Below are 23,686 nucleotides of genomic sequence, written 5' to 3' on the forward strand. Positions count from 1 at the left end.
TCTTGTTTCTCAGAGTTGTTATGAGGATTAAGGTAATGTCTGAGAAAGCACTTTGTTAAATTAAGTTCAAGAAAGATGTAAAGGGTCATTTAGCATTTTTTTCTAGGTTAGAAATGTTCTTAGTTGTGACATATATGGTAGGGCCAATGTATGGTTTGAATACCTTTCTATTTTGGGTACTGATTTTGCTGAGAGCAACTGTATAGTATATATGTATATAGTGTATATGGTATGTATAGCATCAAATCTAATATCCTTTTATATGCTTTCATTCTTGTTTTTACAGAATATTTCAGATATGTCCTCCAGAAGCCCCAAAGACTTTGTTAAAAGTAAATTGGGATTAAAGGTTAGCACCTCCAAATCAGAAACTGACTTAGAGAACTTTAAGAAAGAAAATGCAGCCATTAAAATGTCTATGGAAGAAAATGCAATTGCAAAAGGAAAGTTGGCAGAAAAAGAAAGACACAGACTTCTAGAGGTAGATGGTTTTGACTTTTGAATATTGTAATTAAATTACACGTTCTGTTCATCATTTTCTCCCCATATCCTATTAATTTCAAATAATTGACCTGTGTAATTCTTCAAAGATCAATCTGATGAAAAGGGTAGATAACATCAAGACTGCTTTAGAATATTCCTTCATCTTAAACATGCCCAAAGGGATTTTAAATTCACATATAATTCATTGAAATCATCAGGTGTATATTAGATAATAGAGTTAAGATGTATGTTAGAAGTAATCTAATATAGAACCCTCTCATTTTAGAAGTGAGAAAATAAATGAGACTACAAGAGGTTAAATGACTTACCCAGGGTCATACATATTAGGGGAAGAACCCACTTTTAAACCCAGGTTCTAATTCTGATTTTTCCTGAAACATATACATACTTATATCAAGTCTTTGTCATGACCCCAGTCTGGTTTGTCTCTATGCTAACTTCTTAGAATCAAGACTGTTCATTTAAGATTACTGAATTAATGATGTGAAAATTTCATGTGAATATTTAACACATTTTATTATGTCATAGATTATTATTATGCATTTAGATCATAAATTTAGGATTGGAAGGAACCAGCACTGAGTCCAGCCCCCTTATTTTATAGATGAGGAAATTGAGGCCTAGAGATTAATTTGCCCAGTTACATATGTAAGTGTTCAAGGTAGGATTTGAACCCAGGTCTTCCTAAGTCTAGTGCTATATTCACCATGTTACCTTTCACATCTTGGCTTCCTTTTAGGTAGTCTGATAGTTTTCCCCATGCTATTTTAAATAGAATTCTTATAAAATTCCAATTTATAAAAATTGGCTTTTGGACTTTAGGAAGGAGCAGTTAGTTGAGATATTCTAATTCTTTAAAGCCTTTCAAGTATTTGGAGACAATAAGGTTGTCTTTCTTACTTTTCTGTTGTATAGACTAAGAAACCCCCAAAATTTCTGTCCTTGTATGACATTGTTTCCAGACCCATCTTCCCATTCCTTTGAATACACTTTAGTTATTGTAGTACCCATGCATAAAATACTTGTGAGTCAATCTACCAAAGCACACTCAATACCAATATGTATATTCAATTGCAAGGTGTTCCTTAAAGAAATAAAGAAAAACTTAAATAGCTGAAGGAATAATCAGTGCTCATGACTAGGCCATGATAAAATAAAAAGATGCTATTACTGAAGGTAATTTATAGAGTTGGCATTATACCACTCAAACTTCCAAAGGGATAAAGATGGATAAAAATGATAAGTTAGAAGTGGCTTATGCAGTCTTTACCTCTACTAAACACGCCAATAAATTTCCTTCTAAAACTAAAAAAAAGGTCTTAATTCCATAATGTCAGTACTTCACCATTATTTATCTATAAGACACATTTAATCAGCTTTTGGACTTTAGGAAAGGTCAGTTAGTTGAGATATTCTAAATATCTTTAAACTCTTTCAAGTATTTGAAGACAGGTTGGTTATCTTTCTTCACTTGAACTAATCCCATCTAGCTCTCCCACAGCATAATATATACAATGATTTTTTTTAGTCAAGTGAAAGGCTTTATGTTTATCCTGTTAAATTATATCTTTCAAGTTACATCTTTCTGTTATCATGAATCATGATTATACCACTTCTAAAAGGATATTTCAAATGACCAAAATTTTTAAGTGTGTGCTTGTTCTTATGTTTTGTATGATAAATGGGTAATTGCTAGATGTAACTATCTCTGCTTGTTTCCTGTTATTGCCCAGTTGATAGGATGTCTTCTATGACTTCAGTTGATAAAAATGTTGAACAGAGTAGTACCATGGACAGAACCCTTTGACACCACAGGCAGTTAATCAATACTTGACATGTTAAACATGATTACAGTATTAATGGGTTGTCATCAGCAGCAATAGTTTTTTTTTCCAGTTTGACACAAAACCTTTTAAATATAAGATCATTTATCTAATTTAGTTTTTATCCTCCTTTTGTTATTTATTCATATACTAAAAAAGAAAGAGAGGCTTCTCACCTTTTTTTTTAATCCAAAAAAAAATATTTCTACATCAAAAGAAGCTACTGCTGTTAAACTATGACTTTCTGTTTTAGTAGTGCTTGAGTTCTTAATACTTCACTCCTTATAACTTCTTTTAAATAGTAACTTCTACCTACTTAACTTTTCTTTAGTTCTCTTCTAATCAAATGAAGATTGATTTATTCCTGGAAGTTGAAGCCAAAAATGAGAGAAAAGTGGGAAGTTCTTGGCTTTGTATATGAGACTGGTAGTAAAATATTCAAATAGTTCATGTTTATTTCTTTACATAGTTTTCAAATTAAAAATTATTTTAGGATTAATTGAAAACTATTTTGTGGTGACATTCATTATCTTGTCTTTATTTTGATATTTGTTTGTATCACATGGTTTATCTTCATGTTTGAGTTAACTTTATAGTAATATTCTTACCTTTTTTTAATCTAGAAAATATTTGCCCTTGAAGCTGAAAAGGAGAAGAATAGTTACCATCTGGCAGAGAAAGAAAAAGAAATACAGCAATTAAAAGCCCAGCTGAATTCTAGAAGTAGTACCAGTTCATTACTGAGTCAATTAGAAGAAAAAACAAAAGAGGCAGAGAGGAGAGATCAACTCCTAAAGTCTTTATCGGAAGAGACTGAAATTCTGAAAAAGCAGTTGTCTGTAGCAACCATAAGACTGTCAGAACTTGAAAGCAAAGGCAGTACGCTTCATTCATCACAGGTACTTAATTTAAACAAGAAATCCTAGCATCTGAATTATTTCGGTACATAATCAGAGTTAGAAAATGTATTTTGTAACTCTAGTGTGACTATAGCAAAGTATATAATAGAGATTATCTCATGACTTAGTTATAGGGTAACATTTCAGCAGCTGTTTTCTTTTCCCCAATATATTATTCTTGCTGAACTGTTCCATTTGTTCATTTTCACATAAAAACAATTATATCAGAATTAGTTTGTCCAAGCTAGCTATGTAGTAGATACTTTATGGATAAAACCTATTTTGCTGCTGAGAATTTTAATATTTTCATGTGTCTGGAAGAAATTAAATATTTTTTTAAGCAATTGGGGTTAAGTAACTTGCTCAAGGTTACACGGCCAGGTGTTTCTGGGTGGGTGCTAAGTGTCTGAGCCCGGGATTCGATCTCCAGGTCTTCTCAACACTGGAGCCGGTGCTCTTACTCGCTGTGCTACCTGACTGCCCCAATTAAATATTTCTTAAATGAAATGCTTGATTTTAAGAGTGTTTTTCAATATGCTTTGATACATGGAAGCAACTAGTATTAGGATATCATTGCATGTGGTCTCTATTTTACCTACCAATTTATTTGCTATTAATGTTTTACATAAGTTATATTTCTCTATATATAATTAAAAGTGCTGTCTAAGGGGCTTAGATAAGCTCAGAGAAGGCTAGATCTTCCAAAAAAAACAGCAGCCTATAAAAACCAAACTAAAATATTTTAATGTGGCATGCAAATGTTAACTTTTAAATAGAAATTCTAATCTACTCCCTACATGGATTTTATAGTACTGACATTTGAGAGGTAACATAGAGGCTAAAGCATAGGAAGACCTGAGTTCAAGTTCTGCCTCTAGTATTTACTAGCTGTATGACAGCAATAAGTCATCTAACCTCTCAATTCTCCAGACAACTCTCTTTAAAATAATAGCTTACATACTAGTTGCTATCTGTACCTGTGTAGAGAGTTCCCTGCACCAATGAAATCACAGTTCCAAACAAATTTTTAAAAGTCTTTTCTCAACAAGCATTCTATCTATAAGTAATTTCTCCATTTTTATGCATTATCTTTGGCCTCCTCATCTTTTGTTATTGTATTGTGTGCGAAGGGGTCATGGCTGGATACAAAATAGAATATAGAGCATAGCCTTTAAAATAAGTTTTTGAGCTTTTTAGTCAAAAATGACAACCAAATTCTTTATTACTAAATCGTGAAGAGCTAAAATATATTTCCATCATGGGCTTTTTATGATCTGAACATTTAGCTATTATTTTATAATCTTCTATATAGCTGACAGGGTTACAGACTTTTGGAATGACACTTAAAAAAATAAGTAGGTACTTACTATGTTTTGGACATGACAATTTAGTGTCTTCAAAAGACATTTAAATAGTGCAGTGATTTTCATTTGGATGACTATCTTTAGACTATTTATGACCTATTTACAAGGAATTTTGTGCTATTCTGTTGGGCTTAAGAGGAGCACATCATACCTGAAGAACTCTGCTTCTTCCAGTCTACTTAAATTTCCAAGAGATCCTTATTACACCTGCCCAAAACCATACAATACTTTTATATCATGATAGTCCCTCAGAAAATACCAATCTGGGATATATGGGTGCCTTTAGTTTTGTAGTGGAAATCATGAGACTGGAGAGATGCATAAACTTATGTTTAGTCTAAGCAGCTAATAACTTTGATTTGTTTGTAGAACATGGCTACAGATCTCACTGAATCACCTGTGGCTAATATTCATGAAGTGGAAATACAGCTGAAAGACGTAAGTTCAATGGGTATTTTTCTTTATTTAAATGGAAGCTTACATTCTATAGCAGTTGCTACCATATGTATACTATAATTTTAATAAGCTACTGGAGAGCTAGCAGAGTTGAATTTTTTTAAAAGACCCCCATGCTAGTATTGCCCCATGGAGCCTAGAAAAGTTTAGAAAGTTTGTCCATTGCAATTAGTGGATACTGAAAATTTCCCTCTCCCTAAAGAGTTCCGTACTTTCAATCACCTATATAATACATCACCTATAATATAATTAGTTCATGGAATCTGTTTTTATCTGCCCTCCTTTTTGTCTTTACCTATGTAAATTATAAACCTTTTTTACATGTTTCATTTTTAAGATTTACATTTCCTAGTTTGAAAAATGACTTAATGTTATAAGCCTTAGTCATAAAATGAAAAAATTATGAAGAAAGAATGTTTTGCCCTTCGTCACATGTGATTTTACTTTGGACTCACACATGTACTTGATATGGCTATTTGTATGATAAAATTGTACTTTTACATGACTTCTTAATAAATTATACATGGATTATTAATATAATTTAAAATTAATAAACTAAAGATACCACAGAATTTTGTTCATAGGCCATCTTTTCTTGCTTTGATATTTAACACACAAAGGTTAATGATAACCATGAGTTGATTATCAGGCTAGCAGTTGTCATTTGAACCTGAAAAAGTAACTGGCCTGAAAAAAGTACAGATAGACTTTTAAGGTTTCTGCTTTATTCTGACCAGCAAGTACACAAACCTTCTATGAAGTGGTTTTGCTTTCTGAAAGGAGAAATGGAACCAATTTACTCCACTGCAAAAAGGGTTACAGTGGAGCAGCCCAGCCTTTGTCAAAGTGTCTTTTCTAGAGGTAATTGAAAAGGACAGTTTTATGAGATCGGCCTACCTCCTTTTATAATCATACATGTTCTCAGTAACATCTTTTACTCTTATTTGGTGTTTGAAGACTATTATTGACAATATGTTGAAGGCTACTTTATCATGAATCTTTCTGGTGCCCTTTGACTCACCCAGAACATTTATTTTTCTGAGGTGATGGTATTTCATAATTAATAACCGTATAGCATTGACAAGAAAATATTGGTGTTAAAAATGCACTTTTACAGCAGAGAACAGGTCGTGATCTTGGAAAACACAGTATGATTTTCCAAATGTAGTCTAAGCCATCTTCTTCCTGTTCATTTCTGGAGCTAACTCATTGGCCATCTTCAGTACCCAAGATATGTACTAGTGTATTACCCTTTCAGCTATACTACTTGTGTGAATTACTAGCTTCTCAAATGACCATGGATCTTATTAGGGAGGTTCTTTAACATTATTGGGCTTTACACAATCACCATAGTATTATCTGAAAACTGTTAGAGTTGACAAACATTTCTAGCTATAGGGTACTCCTCTTCCATTTGTGTTTTGTGTGGAACATCATCCACGACACTGCAAAAAGCCTTTTGGTGCATGTCTCCTCACTTTATGACACATTCAATGTTGATACCCAGGAGTTCTTTGTAGTTACATGTATCCTGTGATCCTATGATCTTTAAGATTTTGAGGGCTTTTGATGTCACCAGCTTCATTTCCCAGTATCCACCCCCAACCTTTCCTTGTCAGAAAGATAAATGGTTAAGCACAACTGGGTGATATAATGACCATATATGACAGTATATATCATATAGCATATGTAGCAACAAATATTTGGTACTACCAAACAGCAAATAAATCCACTACCACCTCACCACCCCACCCCTTACCTCTCCTCACTGAATTCTTAACTTAAAGGAGAGGGGTATCATCTTGAGTCTGGTATAGGTAATTTTCTTTAATCCAAGTAAATTTTTCTTTTAGTGGGTTTTAAAAAAAATACTATAAATAGCTATGTATTCCTGGTTCTACTTTCTTCATTCTGCATCAGCTCATACAAGTTTTTCAATATTCCTCTTAATTCTTCCTTGTTTAATCATATATGCTATTCCATTCAATTTGTATGCCACACTTTGTTGAAACATTCAGCAGTTTATGGGTACCTACTTCCTTTACAGTTTTTTTGCTACCACTAAAAAAAAACCAACACTGCTTTTAGTATTTTGTTATGTATGGGACTATATACTAAGCATTGGGAATACAAATATAAAAACAAAGATAGTCTTTGCCCTCTGTCCTGAACTTACATCCTAATAGGAAGAGACAGTGCATAATAGGACAACTAGGTGGTACAGCTCTGGGCCTGGTTCAGCTTCAGACAAGTCACTTAACCTCTGTTTCAGTTTCCTTATCTGTTAAATGGGGTGGGTGCTTACTAACTATTTATTGTTTGATTAATAATAGCATCTACCTCCCAAGGCTGTTATAAAGATTAAATGAGATAATCATTGTAAAATGTTCAGCACAGTGCTTGCCACGTAGTCAGTGCTCTATAAATAGTACCTAGTATTATTTTTAAAATTTTCTATTATAAAGGATAGTGGTCAGATATGGGTATTTTGGTTCTGAAAGTTACAGGGATAAAGAATGGAACTATAGGGAGTAGATTGAGAGTTTAGTGATTTTTCTTCATAATTTTAAATACTTTCCACAAGAGGGGCGGCTAGGTGGTGCAGTGAGTAAGAGCGCCAGCCCCGGAGTCGGGAGGACCCAGGATCGGTTCCGACTTCAAATACTTAACACACACACACACACACACACACACATACACACTGGCTGTGTAACCTTGGGCAAGTTACTTAATCCCAATTGCTTTAAAACAAAAAATTTCCACAACAGTTGGACCAGTTCACAGCTCCCATCAACAGTACATTAGTGTAACTATCCTTCCATATTCCTTCCCAATATGAATTTCTTTTTTTTTTAATAATCTTTGCCAAGTTGATGGATGTGAGGAGAAACTTCACAGTTGTTTTAATTTGTATTTCTCTCTCTTTATCTTTTTTTTTTTTTTGCTTTTTGGAGGGCAATTGGGGTTAAGTGACTTGCCCAAAGTCACATTTGGCTGGTTTTTGTGTTAAGTGTCTGAGGCCAGATTTGAACTCAGGTCCTGCTGACTCCAGGGCCGGTGCTCTATTCACTGCACCACCTAGCCACCCCTTGTGTTTCTCTTATACGTAACTTGGAGCAGTTTGTTTTTTCCTCATGGTAGTTTGCTGTTCTTTTGAGAATTTTTTTCACATCCTTTGACCTCTTATTTAGTGGGGAGTAGCTATTAAATGTTAGGAATTTGCATCAATTTCCTATAGATCTTAGATTAATATTAGAGAGATTTGATGCAATATTTTCCTACATAGTCAATAATTTTCTCCTCTTATTGATTTTTGCTCCTGGAAAAACTTTTTATTTTATGTATTCAAAATTCTCTCTTTTGTGTGACTCATGAACTTCTGATGTGCATGGGAGACAACTTGTAGGAGTAAATTCCATGGTTTTTTCTTATACTAATGAATCAAATGGTTTTTTTGTAATAAGCAAACATACACAGCAGGGTGCTATCTATGCTGTTGTCAGGTGCTTACCTGAGAAGATGGGGTCTGTTCTAGAAATTTGTACATACAAATTTGATTTGTCCAGACAGCTCCATCCTATATCTTTTACATTACCTTTTATTCTGCCCTGCCTCTCATTACATTCCAGAAGTTTCTTGGGTTGTCTTTTTAATTACCTTTTTCCCCAAAAAACCAACTAACTTTTTTTTCATTGTACTGAGAAATTTATTGTTTGTTGTACAAAGTCATTCTTTGACCTGTTTTGATATTTATTACTTATTTTTGAGATCATATTGTACTTCCTTTGCTCTCTAATCGTGCAGTGACCTTGAATAGTAAAAACTGTCTACTCTCACTAAATAACTATTTGAAGAATCATAGAACTGATTTACCTTTATTTGAATATCAACAAAAGAAAGATAAATAGAAAAATATCATCTATCTATAATGAACACCCACAAAGAAAATAGAAGAGAAATACAGTTATTATTATGGCTATTCACTAGCACCAGTAATTAGCTATTTAGGCTGCAATTCTTGCCCCCAAAGTTCACTCAAAGTTCCTATGTGATCCTCTTAAATGATTCCCAGTATTTTTTTTAATTTTGTAAGACTAAGTCAGTCCATGTAAAGCCTTTGGTGTTAATGATTGCCTCTCTACAGATTCAGCTGTAACATTCTTTGAATGTTGGAAAAGCCTGACTCACCTAACATCACCCACATAGAGGTAATTCTGCAATCATGACTTACTGTAAAGAGTTGGCAATATTGTTTCTCTCTAGGACCCCTAACCTATAAAGGGTCACATGGTTCTCTAGTAGGCTGGTTTTGTTTTGTTTTTTTAGCACAAGAAATATAAAACATTTCCTTTAGTTGCACTTTTAAACAAAATTCATCAATACATTAAAAAAAATTAGTTCTATATTATAGCCACTTAAGGAAAAAGGAAAGAAAGACGTAAGAAGATATGTGGACGTCAGTTTTATCTTGAAGTGAGAAGACAGAGCTATATCACCTCTAAGTTCCCTTTTAGTCCTAATAACTCTTTTGATCTTTGAATCTAAGATTATGCAGAGATAAACCAAAGTGAGGAGAAAGAGGTGTTCTACTTTTCTAGAATAATATCACCATCTAGTGGCCTCTTAGGATATTGCTTTTCAAGACTTTAAATCATGATGCTCTTTGGTAGTCTGTGTGTTACGACCTCCCTGCATCACCCGCATGCTAATTAAAGTTCAGACAAAGGTTCGATTAAGTCTAAAAGTCATTGGTTCTCCCCCTAACCCACCATGTGATGGTATGACTGATGTTTCAGTCCATGGAAATGAGCACAAACATACTCTTGGTGGTGGACTGTTATCTAAAGATAGCCTTAATACTGTGACATCTGAATTGTAACTGGCATAATCCTAGTAAGTGTGTCAGTGCCACAGATGTTAACCGAGGTTTAATCTCCAGGCTGAACTGACTGGCTAGAGCTGCGTGTTGTACTGCTATGTCAAAGGTGCATCAAATGCTAAATCGAGACAGCCTTCTTTGGTAACACTGGATCTGATTCAATATTATTACTGACTGTTCAGATCCAGCAGTATGTGAACCTGTCAAGATGTATTAATCAGGAACCCTTAATACTAAAGTTGTCTGAACTTAGCGTTCTTGATTATCAGAAGAGGAGTCAGAGGACTTACGTCCAAATTATTGTTGGTGTAACCTTGTTCAAATCACTTAATCTCTGCAGACATCAGTTTTATTATCTCTGAAATAAAGGGAATAGACTAGATGTTTAAGATCTTTTAACTCTAAGTCCTGTGGTCTTGTGATAGAGCAGTTCTGGGACTGTGCACAGTAGCAACTGTGGCAAATATTGACCATACAGTATAGTGCTAGAGTCACACATATCTTTGAATGGCTGATGCCTAAAGCTGGGCTCAGAATTTCTTGAATTAAAAAGAACACAAAGCTAAAGAATCCACTACAGTGAGTTGTCAGAGAACATGGTAACATGCAAAGAATTCATAGTAGCTAGTATAAATCCATGGTCACTCTTCATTGGGAACACTATAAGAGTTTACATCTGTCTAGGTCAGAAGCACTTATACATGAACTCTACAGTAGAATGATAGATATGGAACTAAATATTTTGATAATTGGGTACCATCTCTCTAGATAGTACCTAATGGCAATGGTGATTGACAAAAATATTGATCCACTGTTTTATTTATCAATTTATCAATCAAAATAAATTATATATATTAGCAGTATATAGAAATGATTAAAGAGTTCAGTCATCATTTTGTATCTTTCATGTGAAGCTTTTAAATGAACTCATTTGAGAGACACTGATATTCTAGAAAGAACCCCTCACTGAGAATCAAGTATCCTTGATTCTAATCCTTACTATGACATCAACTTAGCCACGTATCCTTGGTCAGTCACTTAACTTTCCACTCAATTTCCTCAGCTGTAAAAGAGAGGATTGCATTAGATTATTAGCTCTGGTTTCCCTTCCAATAATTATCTCCATCCTACCTACCCTCCTTTCCCTCTCAGAGATATGCTTTACGATACAAGTATTGATAAAACTTTATTTCCCACGTGATTTAACTCACTGAGGGAGTGGCCCACCTACACCTCAAAGCCAATTTAGCTGTATTGATTTTTGCAGAGATATAACATAACGTTAAATACCACCCAAAGGTGTTCTTTTATATATTCTTTGGTCTCAATTTAGCCATTCTTCAGTTACATAGCCTTTTCCTCCTTATGCATTTCTTCATGTGCCTACATGCACATAGGTATCCCTTATTAGATGGTCCTTCAACTTATGTAGATAGTGATCCATGTTTATTTCCTTTTTAAATGTCTAGAAATCAAGCTTTTCTGAAATTTTCTAGTTCTTGGCTAATTAGCACAAATCTGTTATATTGGTTATACTTACCACTGAAAATCTCATTTGTGTCTGTTAGGAAATGGGGTTCTAGTCTCATTCTAGCATAAAACAACTATTCATTTATTTAATGCATTAAAATGTACTATTAACTGTGATGTAAAGCACAAGCACTGTGCTAAGCACTTGATACAATAAGATCCTATTCTGACACCTTATGATGTGAAGATGGCCCTGGGGCCTTGGGTCCCATCAAGCTGGAAAGGTCCATACTGATATGGGCCCAGTTATGGGCTGTTTTGTTTGTCTTCCTTGCTATGCCTATATAATAAAAGTGATACTTAAATTAATTTGTACATTAATAATATACTAATTCAACCAATAACAGTTTTATAGAATTAAATCTCATTTTTAAGAATAAAGGTCTAGAACAGGCCTGTACAACCTGCAACCCTCAGATGCTTGTGGCCCTTGGACCATTTGCGGCAAGCCAAAGGATTTCCTGCGGCCCGCAAAAAATGTAGAGGAAAACATCTTTTCTATGTAGAGGAAATCCTTTGGCATGCCACAAGAGGCCCGTGGGCCATAAGTGACTAGCTGGCAACAGGTTGTGCAGGCCAGATCTAGAATCTTAAGGGACAGTGAAAAAACGCAATAAGGAAGGAGCAAAGCATTACCAGATTTCATACTATTATAGAATGATAATTATCAAAACTATTTAATACTGGTTAAAAATAGTAGGTCAGTGAAATAGGGGAAGCAAAAGAAGATATCAAGCAGAAGTCTAGTGACTACCTATTTAACATGAAGTGCTGGGAAAACTGCAAAGGAGGTTAGCAAAAAATAGTTTAAACCAACATCTTATATATTACAATTAGCTCCAAATGAATGTGATACATACATTTATATGTGTGTATGTATAGTATATATGTACACACATATATACACATGTGTTACGTATACATATTTGTATACATATGTGTATACATGGGTGTGTGAGAGACATCATTAAAAAAATTAGAGAACAAAAGATAGTACCTTTTACAGTTATGGCTAGAGATATTAATTGGCAGATCAATTCCTAGAAAGTTATGGGAGTCAGGTCAAGTCTCACTCTTTAGGCACAGATTCTCAGCATTGTAAGGGATCCCTACAATTATTTAATCCAACCTATATCTGAGAAGGAAACCTTTTTAATGTTCCTAAAAATATCTATGTAGCCTCCCCCTGCATACATCCAGTGATGGAAAGTTCACTACCATTTGAGGATTTTTATTTTTTATTTTTTTGCTTTTTAGAGGGAGGAAGGTAGGACAATTGGGGTTAAGTGACTTGCCCAAGGTCACACAGCTAGTTTTGTATTAAGTGTCTGAGGCCGGATTTGAACTCAGGTCCTCCTGACTCTTGGGCCAGTGCTCTATTCACTGCACTACCTAGCCGCCCCTTTTATTTTATTTTTGTTCAACTCTAATAATTGTTAGGAAGTTTTTCCTTATTTGGAGCCTATGTCTGACTCTGTAACTTCTCCCATTGCTCTTAGTTCTGCCTTCAATGTTCAACCAAACAAGTTCAGTCTGTCTTTTCTATGACAACTTTTCAAATAACCAAGCATTGCTATTATGTCCACCTAAATCTTCTCCAAGTTCCTTCATAATTCCCAAAATATGACTGAACTGAAAATATACCAGATATAGTGTGGCTAAGACAGTACAGCAGGACTCTACCCTCCCTCATTCTGGATACTCTGCTTTTATTAAGGCAACCTTAGATAGCATTCACTTTTATGGCTGCCATGTCACCCTGTTGACTCACATTGAGCTTGTCCCATAAAACCCTCAGATCTTTTTCACACACTTTTTTTTAATCATATTGCTTCTGTCTGGTTGATTTCTTAACTACAGTGTAACTATATTTGTCTCTACTGAATTTAAATTTATCAGATTGGGCCCATTATTCTAACATCTTGGATCCTATTAGATTCCTTATCATTCAACAAATTCAACAAATAAAAACCCAATACTAATTAGCCAGACTTCCTAGCTTTGTGTCATCTGCAAACTTGACAAGTAATTATATCTTTATTCAAGTCATTGAAAAAAAATTGAACAGAACAGAGATAGATGCCAGTGGCACTCCACTGTTCCCTACAACTTGATATAGATCTGATCACCACTTCTTGTTTTGATCATTCATCCAGTTTCAAATGCATCTAATTACTGTCATCCAGTCCCTCCCTATCCATCTTGCCCTTAAGAATCTCTTGAGAGACTGTCAGACACTTTGCTGAAATTTAAGCCTGATTTGATTCTGCTGATAATCCTGTTAAAAAGAAAATGCAGAGGTAGTCTGTTGTGACTTGTTCTCAATGAACCTACACTGATTGGTAATCACCGTTTCCTTTTCTTAGTGCTCAAAAACTATCCCAAAGTCAAATATACCAGTCTGCATCTTGTGGGGAAAACCAACCTTCAATTCTACTTCTCTTCACCCCCTGCCCCCATCCCCATCCCCCACCATGTTCTTATAGAAGTGAAATCAGACAGCATAATGTAGTGGCTTTGAGTCAGGAAGACCTGGATTGAAATCCTTCCTCTGACACTTATTAGCTCTATGACTGGGCAGATCACTTAAGCCCTTTGTGCCACAGATAACTAACACTCTAGGGATTTATTTATTATTAGGTAGGTTGTGATCTGTGGTCTATATTCAAAGAGGAAATTCCCACATTGGGAAACTCATTATGAGGGCAAAATTATAGATCCTTTTCTTTTTCTCATCTCACTGAAATCAGATCTGGAAGGGACAAAGATTTACTAGATCTCAGACTATTGTAAAGTGATAATTATCAAAACTATATAATATTAGTTAAAAAGAAGAGTAGATCAATGAAACAAGGAAATTAAAAAGAAGCTATCAAACAGCAGTCCAGTGACTCCCTATTTAACATGAAGTGCTAGGAAAATTGTAAAGCAGTTTAGCATAAAATAGGTTTAAACCAACATATTAAACTTCAAGGACAACCTGGAAGGATAAAAGAAATTTTAATACAGTGACAGTCTGAGAGATGTATATGGAAGGGGAGGGAGAGGGCGCATTGCTCTGGCTTGATGATATGTGTGGTGAGGATTATGAATTAATTTGTGTGTGCATAAGAACCTCCCATATTTTAGTACCAGCTGACAAAGCCATCTCCACCTTTCCAAATAGTTCTCCCCCTCTCAGTCATTTTTCATCTATCGGTAGTACAGCCATTTCCGCCTTCAACCTACAGTCTGTCCACCCTTTTCCCAAAGTGTGGTACCCAGTTAACTAGGTGATTAGAAGGAGCACATTCTTTTCCCAGCTACTGACAGAAGAGCCTTTGGAAATTTCCAATGCATATTTTCCCTTGTGTAGGGTTTCTAAGAGTAATAGCAAATATAGATCTAAATTTTAATATGACACTGTTCTAAACAATAAGAAAAGCGATTTATATTTGTATAAACTTTTATTGGTGACATCAAGATCTACTTACCCATCAATCTACAGATGGTTTATACATTTGTCCCATTTTACAAGATTCTCTTAGCTATTACTGTTGTCAAACAGGAGCCTTAAAAAAAATATCAAATCCACACACCCATATTTGTACATCCCTCTTTGTTTAGTCCACTAATGCCTTTGTTGGATTCATCACAGTCTGTTTCTATAACAGTATATGTTAAAGCTTGACTATAAATCATGTGATGTAATACAATAAATGTCTTTATGTTTTATAAGGTTCTGAAAACCTGAGTCATATTCAATTCCTGTTTTTCCCTTCCCCCATTTAAGATCTAATGATTCAACTTCAGCAGTGACTCAAATCTGCCTCCTCCTTTCCCCTTCTCATTGTCCTCTCCTAGTCTGTAAGTCTTAGCAATTGATTAGATGTAGGGAATTAGGGAAAGGAAGGAGTCACTAACACCCACGCTGAACTGGATAAATAATGATGCCAGTAACAGAAATAGAGAAGTCAGAAGGAGGAATGGGTTTGGAAGGAGAGATCAGTTTTGGACATATTGAATATGAGGTTTCAGAAAGGGGAAACAGAGGACTGGAACTTTGGTTAAGACGTCAGAAAAAGAGATTTGGTAGCTACATAGAGCTACCATAGATGCCATGAGAAGATTATATTACCAAGAGATAAAGTATATAGAGGGGAAAGGACTGAGGTCAGAACTTTGGGAATAATAACAATTCACCTTTCCAAAGTACTTTTAAATTGTGCAAAGCTTATTCCTTACAACAGCCATTAGGTAGATAGGGCAAATGTGATTTTCCCCATTTTACAGATAGGGAAATTGAATTTCAGAGAAATTAAGTGATTTGACTTTGAACATAAAACTAGTAAATATCTAAAAGTGGGGTTTGAACTTAGGTGGGTCTGACTCTAAGTCATTCTAGCCACTGTGCCATATGATCGCTAAATGACTATATTTAGAGCATGGGAGAAGGAAGAATAGTCATCAAAGGAGACAGGCAAAGTAGCAGAACCAGGAGAATGCACTATCACAGATGTGAAGGAAGGAGAACCATCTCAAAGAGAGAGGTAGTCACAGTGTCAGACATCACAGAGGTGCTAACTATGAAGACAGAGAAAAGGCCATTGGATTTAGTAATAAAAAGATTATTGGTAACATAAGAGTAGTTTCAATAAAACAGGTCAGGGTAGAAACCAGATTGTCAAGGGATAGCAAGCATGTGGATCCAGTGAGTACAGACTACTCTCCTAGAAGTTTGGTGGTGATGGGGAGAGACGTGGAATAATAACTTGAGGGGAAAGCAGAGGGGAGAAGTATTTTAGGTTTGGAGGATTTTAACATGTTTGCAGATAGAGGGAGGGGAAAATGTTAGTAGAGAGAGAAAGATTGAAAATGTAAATACAAAGATCACAGTTGATATAAAGATCATTGACTTGGCAATGAAGAGAGACACTTCTCAGTAGCAAAGCAAGAGGGCAGGTGAAGAATCAGGTTGCCATGAGTAAAGAGCAGGGAATAGTCGCAAGAGATACTATGGAGACAAAATGGATGGATTTTTAGAAACTGGTTGGATAAGTGGGGAAGTGAGAGTGACGAAGCAAAGATGACCTCAAGGTTTCTAATTCCCAAGGAGATGGTACCGTGTTTCCCCGATAATAAGACACTGTCTTATTAATTTTGGACAGAAAAACACCAGAGGGCTTATTTTAATGAACATTGACAGCAATTTTAATAAACAGGTAAATGTGAACAAAAAAATGTACCTTTATTCAATAAGCAAATCACTGGGGAAGAACAGGATGACGCGCTCACTGCTGCAGCTCTGATTGGATGCAGCTCGGAGCACGGTGTGCGTTTCATGGGGGGGAGGGGGGACGGTGCATACAGAGGGTACCGTAATGTAGCGTGTAGCGCAGGGGATCACCTTCACTACAGTAGCAATCTCAATAGGGCTTATTTTCGGGGGAGGGCTTATTTTAGAGGAATCTTACACAGTAAGGGGAGGGCTTATTTTCGGGATAGGTCTTATTATCGGGGAAACACAGTAGTACTAACAAAAGAAATAGCAAAGTTTTGAGAGTTGCTTTAGAGGGAAATAAGATAAATTTGGTTTTAGGCATGTTGAGATTGAAATGCTAGTGGAACAACAAAGGGGAAAGGTCTAGTAAGTAGTTGAAGATGCAAGACTCGAGATCAAGGGAGAGATTAGTAATGGATAAATAGATGTGGGAGTCATCTGTTTTAGAGATCATTATGAACCCTTGGGAGCGGATGAGATCACCAAGGGAAAGTGAGTAGAAAGAGAAGAGGGTCCAGGACAGAGCCTTGGAAAACACTCTTAGATGGGGGCAGATGGCTGAGGAACTAGGACAAGGGACCATAAAGGATCATTCACATTGGTAGGAGGTTAACCAGGTTAACCTGTCTGGAAGCCCAGAGAGGAGAATGAGTATCCAGAAAAAGAAAGGAATCAACAGTGTCAAGAATTGCATTAAGATCAAGGAGGATGAGGACCAAGACCACAGAATTTATCTCCCTGGCAGCCTTTGAGAGAATAGTTCCAGCAGAGTGGTAGATGTGGGAGCCAGATTCTGAGGTGAAAAAGAGGCAGTGAATTTCTGGCCATTTTGTTGTGGAAGAATGGAGTGAGCTGACTGACTGAAAGGGCACTTACCTTGGAGCAGCTAGGTGGTGCAGTGATTAGAGCACTGGCCCTGGAGTCAGGAGGACCTGGGTTCAGATCTGGCCTTAGACACTTAACACAAAAACTAGCTGTGTGACCCTGGGCAAGTCATTTAATCCCAATTGCCCTCCAAAAAAGCAAAATAATAATAATAATAAAGAAAGGGCACTTACCATGTCCCACACATTATTCTAAGCACTGGGGATACAGTGAGATATTCCTCAGTAAGCTTACAGTCTGAAAAGGGAAGATAACGCACATGGGGAGTAGTGGTCAAGGAGGGGCATTTTTGATTTGGAAAATCGCAGGGATGATAAGTAGAGCCATAGAGGAGGTGATTGAAATACTTTCTAATAGATCATAGAATTATTTATATAGAGCTGGAGGGACCTTGGAGGCTATCTCAACACCCTAATTTTGCAAGTCAGGAACCTGAGACCCAGAGAGTTCAAGTGGCTTGTCTGGGGTCACATAGGTAGTGAGAGAGAGGGGCAGGATTTGAACCCGATTTCTGACTTCATTTCCAGGACTATTCTCCCTTATACCATGTTGCTTCCTTGAGCAATGATAGTAGTGATTTGACTGTGATTCTAGAGGTAGAGGACAGCTAGGTGACACAGTGGATAGAACCCTTGGCCTGGAGTCAGGATGATCTGAGTTCAAATCCAGCCTCAAGACACTTACTAGCTGTGTAACCCTGGCAAGTCGCTTAACCCTGTTTGCCTCAGTTTCCTCATCTGTAAAATTATCTGGAGAAGGAGATGGCCAACCCCTCCAGTATCCTTGCCAAGAAGACCCCATATGGAACCATGGAGAGTCAGACAAGACTGAAACCACTAAGCAACAACAACTAGCGGTGGAAAATGGGAGGGAGACAGGAAGGCAAGTGGCAAGAAGATGACCAGGGTTCAGTGTGAAGCACAGTTGAAACTGGCTGTGTTTGGGAAGCTGGGTTCCAGTTAAAACATGGCTACAAACGACCAGAAGACTTTGAGTATGGAGGAACAGGCAGGAAAAAAGAATTCAGCGTCTTCCAGAAAAATAAAATAAACACACAAAAAAACTGCTTCATGAGGACCACAAGCTGGAAGGAACATGAGAGGATGTATGAGATAATTGAGAATTTTTTTATTTTTAGTTTTCAACATTTGCTTCCATAACATTATGAGTTGAAAATTTTCTCCCCATCTCTCCCCTACCCCTACCCCAAGATGGCTATGTAAATATGCATTTTTATTGTTTACTTGTTTTTCGTTTTCAACATTCACTTCCATAAGTTCTCCCCCTTCCTCCCTTAGACAGCATGCAATCTGATATTGGCTCTACAAATACATTCCTATTAAACATATTTCGCATTAGTCATGTTGCATAGAAGAATTATAACAAATGGGAGAAAGCATGAGAAAGAAAAAAATAAACCAAAACAAAAAAGAAAATAGTCTGCTTTGCTCTGCATTCCTACTCCATAGTTCCTTCTCTAGATGTGGATGACATTTTCCATCTTGAGACCTTTGGAATTGTTCTAGGTCCTTGCATTTCTGAGAAGGGCTAAGTCTGTCAAAATCAGTCATCACAGAATGTGGCTGTTACTGTCTACAATGTTCTCCTGGTTCTGCTCATTTCACTCAACATCAGTTCATAGAAGTCTTTCCAGGTTTTTCTGAAGTCAGCCTGCTCATCATTTCTTATAGCATAATAGTATTCCACTACATTCATATACCACAACTTGTTCAGCCATTCCCCAGTTGATGGGCATCCCCTCAATTTCCAGTTCTTGGCCACCACAAAAAGAGCTGCTATAAATATTTTTGTACACATGGGTCCTTTTCTCATTTTTATGATCTCTTTGGGATACAGCCCTAGAAGTGGTATTGCTGGGTCAAAGGATATGCACATTTTATAGCCCTTTGGGCATAGTTCCAAATTGCTCTCCAGAATAGTTGGATCAACTCACAGCTCCACCAGTGATGAATTAGTGTTCCAACTTTCCTACATCTTCTCCAACATTTATCATTTTCCTGTTTTGTCATGTTAGCCAATGTTGCATCTCCCTAATCAGTACTGAGTTAAGACCATTTTTTTATATGACTATAGATAGCTTTAATTTCTTCCTCTGAAAATTGCCTGTTCATATCCTCTGAACATTTATCAAAATTTGACTCAGTTCTCTGTATATTTTAGAAATGAGGCCTTTATCAGAGATACTAGTTGTAAAAATTTTTCTTGCTTTTCTGCTTCCCTCCTAATCTTGGTTTCGTTGGCTTTGTTTGTGTAAAACCTTTTCAATTTAATGTAATCAAAATTATCTATTTTGCATTTCATAATGTTCTCTATCTCTTGCTTGGTCATAAATTCCTCTATTCTCCATAAATTTGACAAACTATTCCTTGCTCCCCTAATTTGTTTATAGTATCAGCCTTTATATTAAATCGTGTGCCCATTTGGACAATATGTATAATATGTAAAGAAGAATTAGAACCAATAGGAGAAACCACAAGAAAGAATAAAAAAACAACAAAAAAAGAGATAGAGCAAATAGTATACTTCTATCTACATTCAGACTCCATAGTTCTTTTTCTGGATGTGGATACCATTTTCCATCATGAGTCCCATGTGGCTGTTACTGGGTACAGTGTTCTCCTGTTTCTGGTCACTTTATTCAGCATCAGTTCATATACATCTTTCTAGGTTTTTCTGAAGTCTGCCTGTTCATCATTTCTTGTAGCACATTGGTATTCCATTACATTCATATACCACAACTTGTTCAGCCATTCTCCAAATGATGAGCATCCTCTCAATTTCCAATTCTTTGCCACAAAAAAAGAGCTGCTATTATAAATATTTTTGTCCGTGTGGGTCCCTTTTCCATTTGTATGATCTCTTTGGGAAACATCCCTAAAAGTGGTATTCCTGGGTCAAAGGGTATGCACATTTTTATAGCCCTCTGGGCATAGTTCCAAATTGCTCTTCAGAATGGTTGGATCAGTTCACAACTCCACCAACAATGCATTAGTGTTCGAATTTTCACCTATCTTCTCCAGCATTTATCATTTTCCTGTTTTGTCATGTTAGCCAATCTGATAGGCACGATGTGGTACCTCAGAGTTGTTGTTGTTTTATTTGCAGCCTTTTTTAAAAATGACTATAGATAGCTTTAATTTCTTCATCTGAAAACTACCTTTTCATATCTTTTGACCATTTGTCAGTTGGAGAATGACTTGTGTTCTTATGAATTTGATTCCATTTTCTATATATTTTAGAAATGAGGCCTTTATCAGAGAGACTGGTTGTAAAAATTCTTTCCCAGTATAAAGGAGAGTTTTTAAACAACCCATCCAGATTTACAAAGGGAAGGGAAAGACAGAAAAGGCTAGCATCAGGGGCCAGGGTGAAGCCAGACCACACAGAGATGAGAATGTGGGCAGGGATAATGAATAATGGGGTTTTTTCAACAATGACTGTGAATCACAGGGTGTTATGTACCCATTTGGATTCACACTAATTTCAGACATCTTCAAGCTCCAAGTCCACTGAGGTGTCTTCTCTTCCCACACCCAGCATTTTCTTCACCCTGACCTTCCACCCCACCTCTCCCCATGAAAGGAACTAAAAACAGTGCAGATCAGATATAACATCTGCTAGGCTCTGCTTATTGTTCATTTAATACTGATAACACTGCCAGGGAGAGCACCTGGACCCAGAGACAGAAAGCTTCAATGGGAAATCACTTTCCCTCTCCCCTCACAAGGTGAACCCAGATGGTCCTGTATGGGCTCTGTGACATACTTTGAACCTGACCATGATAAGTCACTCCCCACTTCATAGGGTTTTCTGGAGGGCCAAGTGCCAGATCTTAATGATTTTGTAGGATAGTGTTACCAGCGCCTTCTCTACTATAGTAGAAGAGAATTATTGGTTTTTAATCAGTAAATTGTCACTAAGGGAATTATAATACTAATGTATGCCTCAGATTATCATAATACAGTCAGCCCCTTTTTTACCTACACATGGTTTATTCAATTGTAGTAATTTATGCAATTTTCCCTGGTAAATTTTTATTTCTGGTCTCTCTTCTTCAAATTACCTAACACATTTTTGAGCCACCTTCCCTAGCAGTCACTTGGTGTTTCCTCAGTAAATGCAATTGTATTTAATATTAGCAAAGCAAAATGTAATTATTTGTTAAAACTTTCCCAAAAGGCCCTTACATATAGTGAATTTTCTAGTATTTTTGAGTTATGGTGTTGTTGACCTTGGACTTGAACAATGTAGACAGAAATGTATCATAATCCATCTTTTTTGTGGAAATACTCTGTCTCCCTTCCCATTTGACCACATAGCCTTCACACTTACTAGTCTTTACAATGAACCAATACATTTCAGTTACTTATGCAAACTCAAGGTCTATGGTATAAACCAAAATTAGTCAAAGTTTTTGACATACACAGTTCGGCACATTTAACTATAGCAACCACTGACATATGGAAATGTGCCTACATAGATGTGGTTTTCTATTCTGAAGCTGAATATCTTTAGAAATCACCTCCATGCCACATGGGTCAAAGAGGAGGCAGAGTAGTTGGGGGAACAAGCACTTAGGAGGTTTGCAGAGTACTTTAAACAGGTTTTCTTACTTGATCTAATTAAGTTCTCTTCTGTGCCACAGACTTTCTTCTGGTTTTTGAAAATACTATCTGGGTGATTTTACTTTTTCCATTTCATTTGTTTGTTTTGTTTTTCATCTTCACTCAAAGGCTCTGGAGAAGAATCAGCAGTGGCTCATATATGATCAGCAGCGAGAGGCCTATGTGAGGGGACTTAGGACAAAAATCTTTGATTTGGAACAGCAGTCGAAAGCAGCTGCTCATTCACGGCAACAGCAATCGAAACGGAGTGACTCAGAAGGTCAGGCCGACATGAAAAATATCCTTTAGAATAAGTTCTCCAGAATCATTTGTCAAATAGCACGTATCATTGTGTGTTAAGACTAAGCAACGAGGGACAATTGACCAACCCCCACATCAGTCATTGCAGCTCATCCTAATCCTTTGAATTTCCTAAATATTAACTCAAAACAAAGACATGGAGCAAAGGTTTAGTCTCTACGATTTTGGATTAACAATAGCTGGCATGTTTGCAAAGTGCTCGCTGTATTTACACAGAGAACAACCCTGTGAAGTACACAATACAGAGTGATTCCTCTGGAGACATGGAAACTGAGACTCAGAGAAAGGTTAATCAGCTTTCCCGTGGTCACATGGCTAGTGTCAGAGGCAGGATTTGAACCTAGGCTTTTCTGAGGCCAAGTCTATCACTCTCCTCCCAATACCACATTGCCTCTCAGCATTCTTCCAGTCTTTCTAACCAATCCTTGATTCTTTATTCCTTCAGAATTCCCTTTTGGAAACTTTCTCTGATTCCCCACTTACATGTACTGAGTGTTGGGTTTTTGTTTTTTTTTTTTTGTGGGAGGCTAAGCTTAGTGGTGCGATAATTGAGGGAGGAAGTGATACTTTGACCAGATAATCATTTGCTTTTACTTATAAATATTAAGGGTTATTGTTGTTTCTCTCATCTCTTGAGGCCTGAGACCTTGTCCTCAGGGGCATTGTGTGTGTGTGTGTGTGTGTGTGTGTGTCCAAAGGTCATTACTGATTTGACTTAGTATTAAAGAAGTAATTTTGGCTGCTCAGGAATTTTAGATTATCTTACTACAATTGGAAGTGAAGAATTGGGAAAAGCAAGTTGCCATTATGAGCCCATATGAAGATCCCTAGACCTGTAATCCAGGAGATAGCCTAGGGAGGGACCCTTCCTCCTCTGCCAAAGAATACTCAGGTGCTCAGATGTTCTGAGTGTCGAACGAATGCTGACAGGTGCTCCAGGGGTTGAGAACTGAGATGACACAATGGCCATACTCAGCTCGGGTGACATAGTCCTCTCTCCTTTTGCAAACAGTTGCCCTATGTGATACAGGGTGTAAGAAGAGACCACGTAACCCTGATGTGTCAGCTCCTGACAGGAAGCTGGCAAGATAAAAGGAAATGGAATAATGACTAATTCTTGCTTCCAGCTCAGCAGCTTGG

The 23,686-nt window shown here is 36.6% G+C and overlaps 1 protein-coding gene across 4 annotated transcripts in view; it reads left to right on the plus strand.

Annotated features, from left to right (window-relative positions):
• CEP55 (centrosomal protein 55) overlaps window positions 1-23,686 on the plus strand; it is a 41,259-nt gene that overhangs the window by 8,820 nt on the left and 8,753 nt on the right. For all 4 annotated transcript variants that reach the window (XM_069099256.1, XM_069099258.1, XM_069099257.1 and 1 more), the window contains exons 2-5: window positions 287-481; window positions 2,951-3,226; window positions 4,960-5,028; window positions 22,355-22,505. In XM_069099256.1, the coding sequence (XP_068955357.1) occupies window positions 299-481; window positions 2,951-3,226; window positions 4,960-5,028; window positions 22,355-22,505 (679 nt within the window). In that variant the 5' untranslated portion in view covers window positions 287-298. The remainder of the gene's footprint in view (window positions 1-286; window positions 482-2,950; window positions 3,227-4,959; window positions 5,029-22,354; window positions 22,506-23,686) is intronic.

Source organism: Petaurus breviceps, unplaced genomic scaffold (genome assembly GCF_028583685.1).
Source record: "Petaurus breviceps papuanus isolate PSGF00001 unplaced genomic scaffold, PetGlider_PUasm1.0 37, whole genome shotgun sequence".
Taxonomy (NCBI): Eukaryota; Metazoa; Chordata; class Mammalia; order Diprotodontia; family Petauridae; genus Petaurus; species Petaurus breviceps.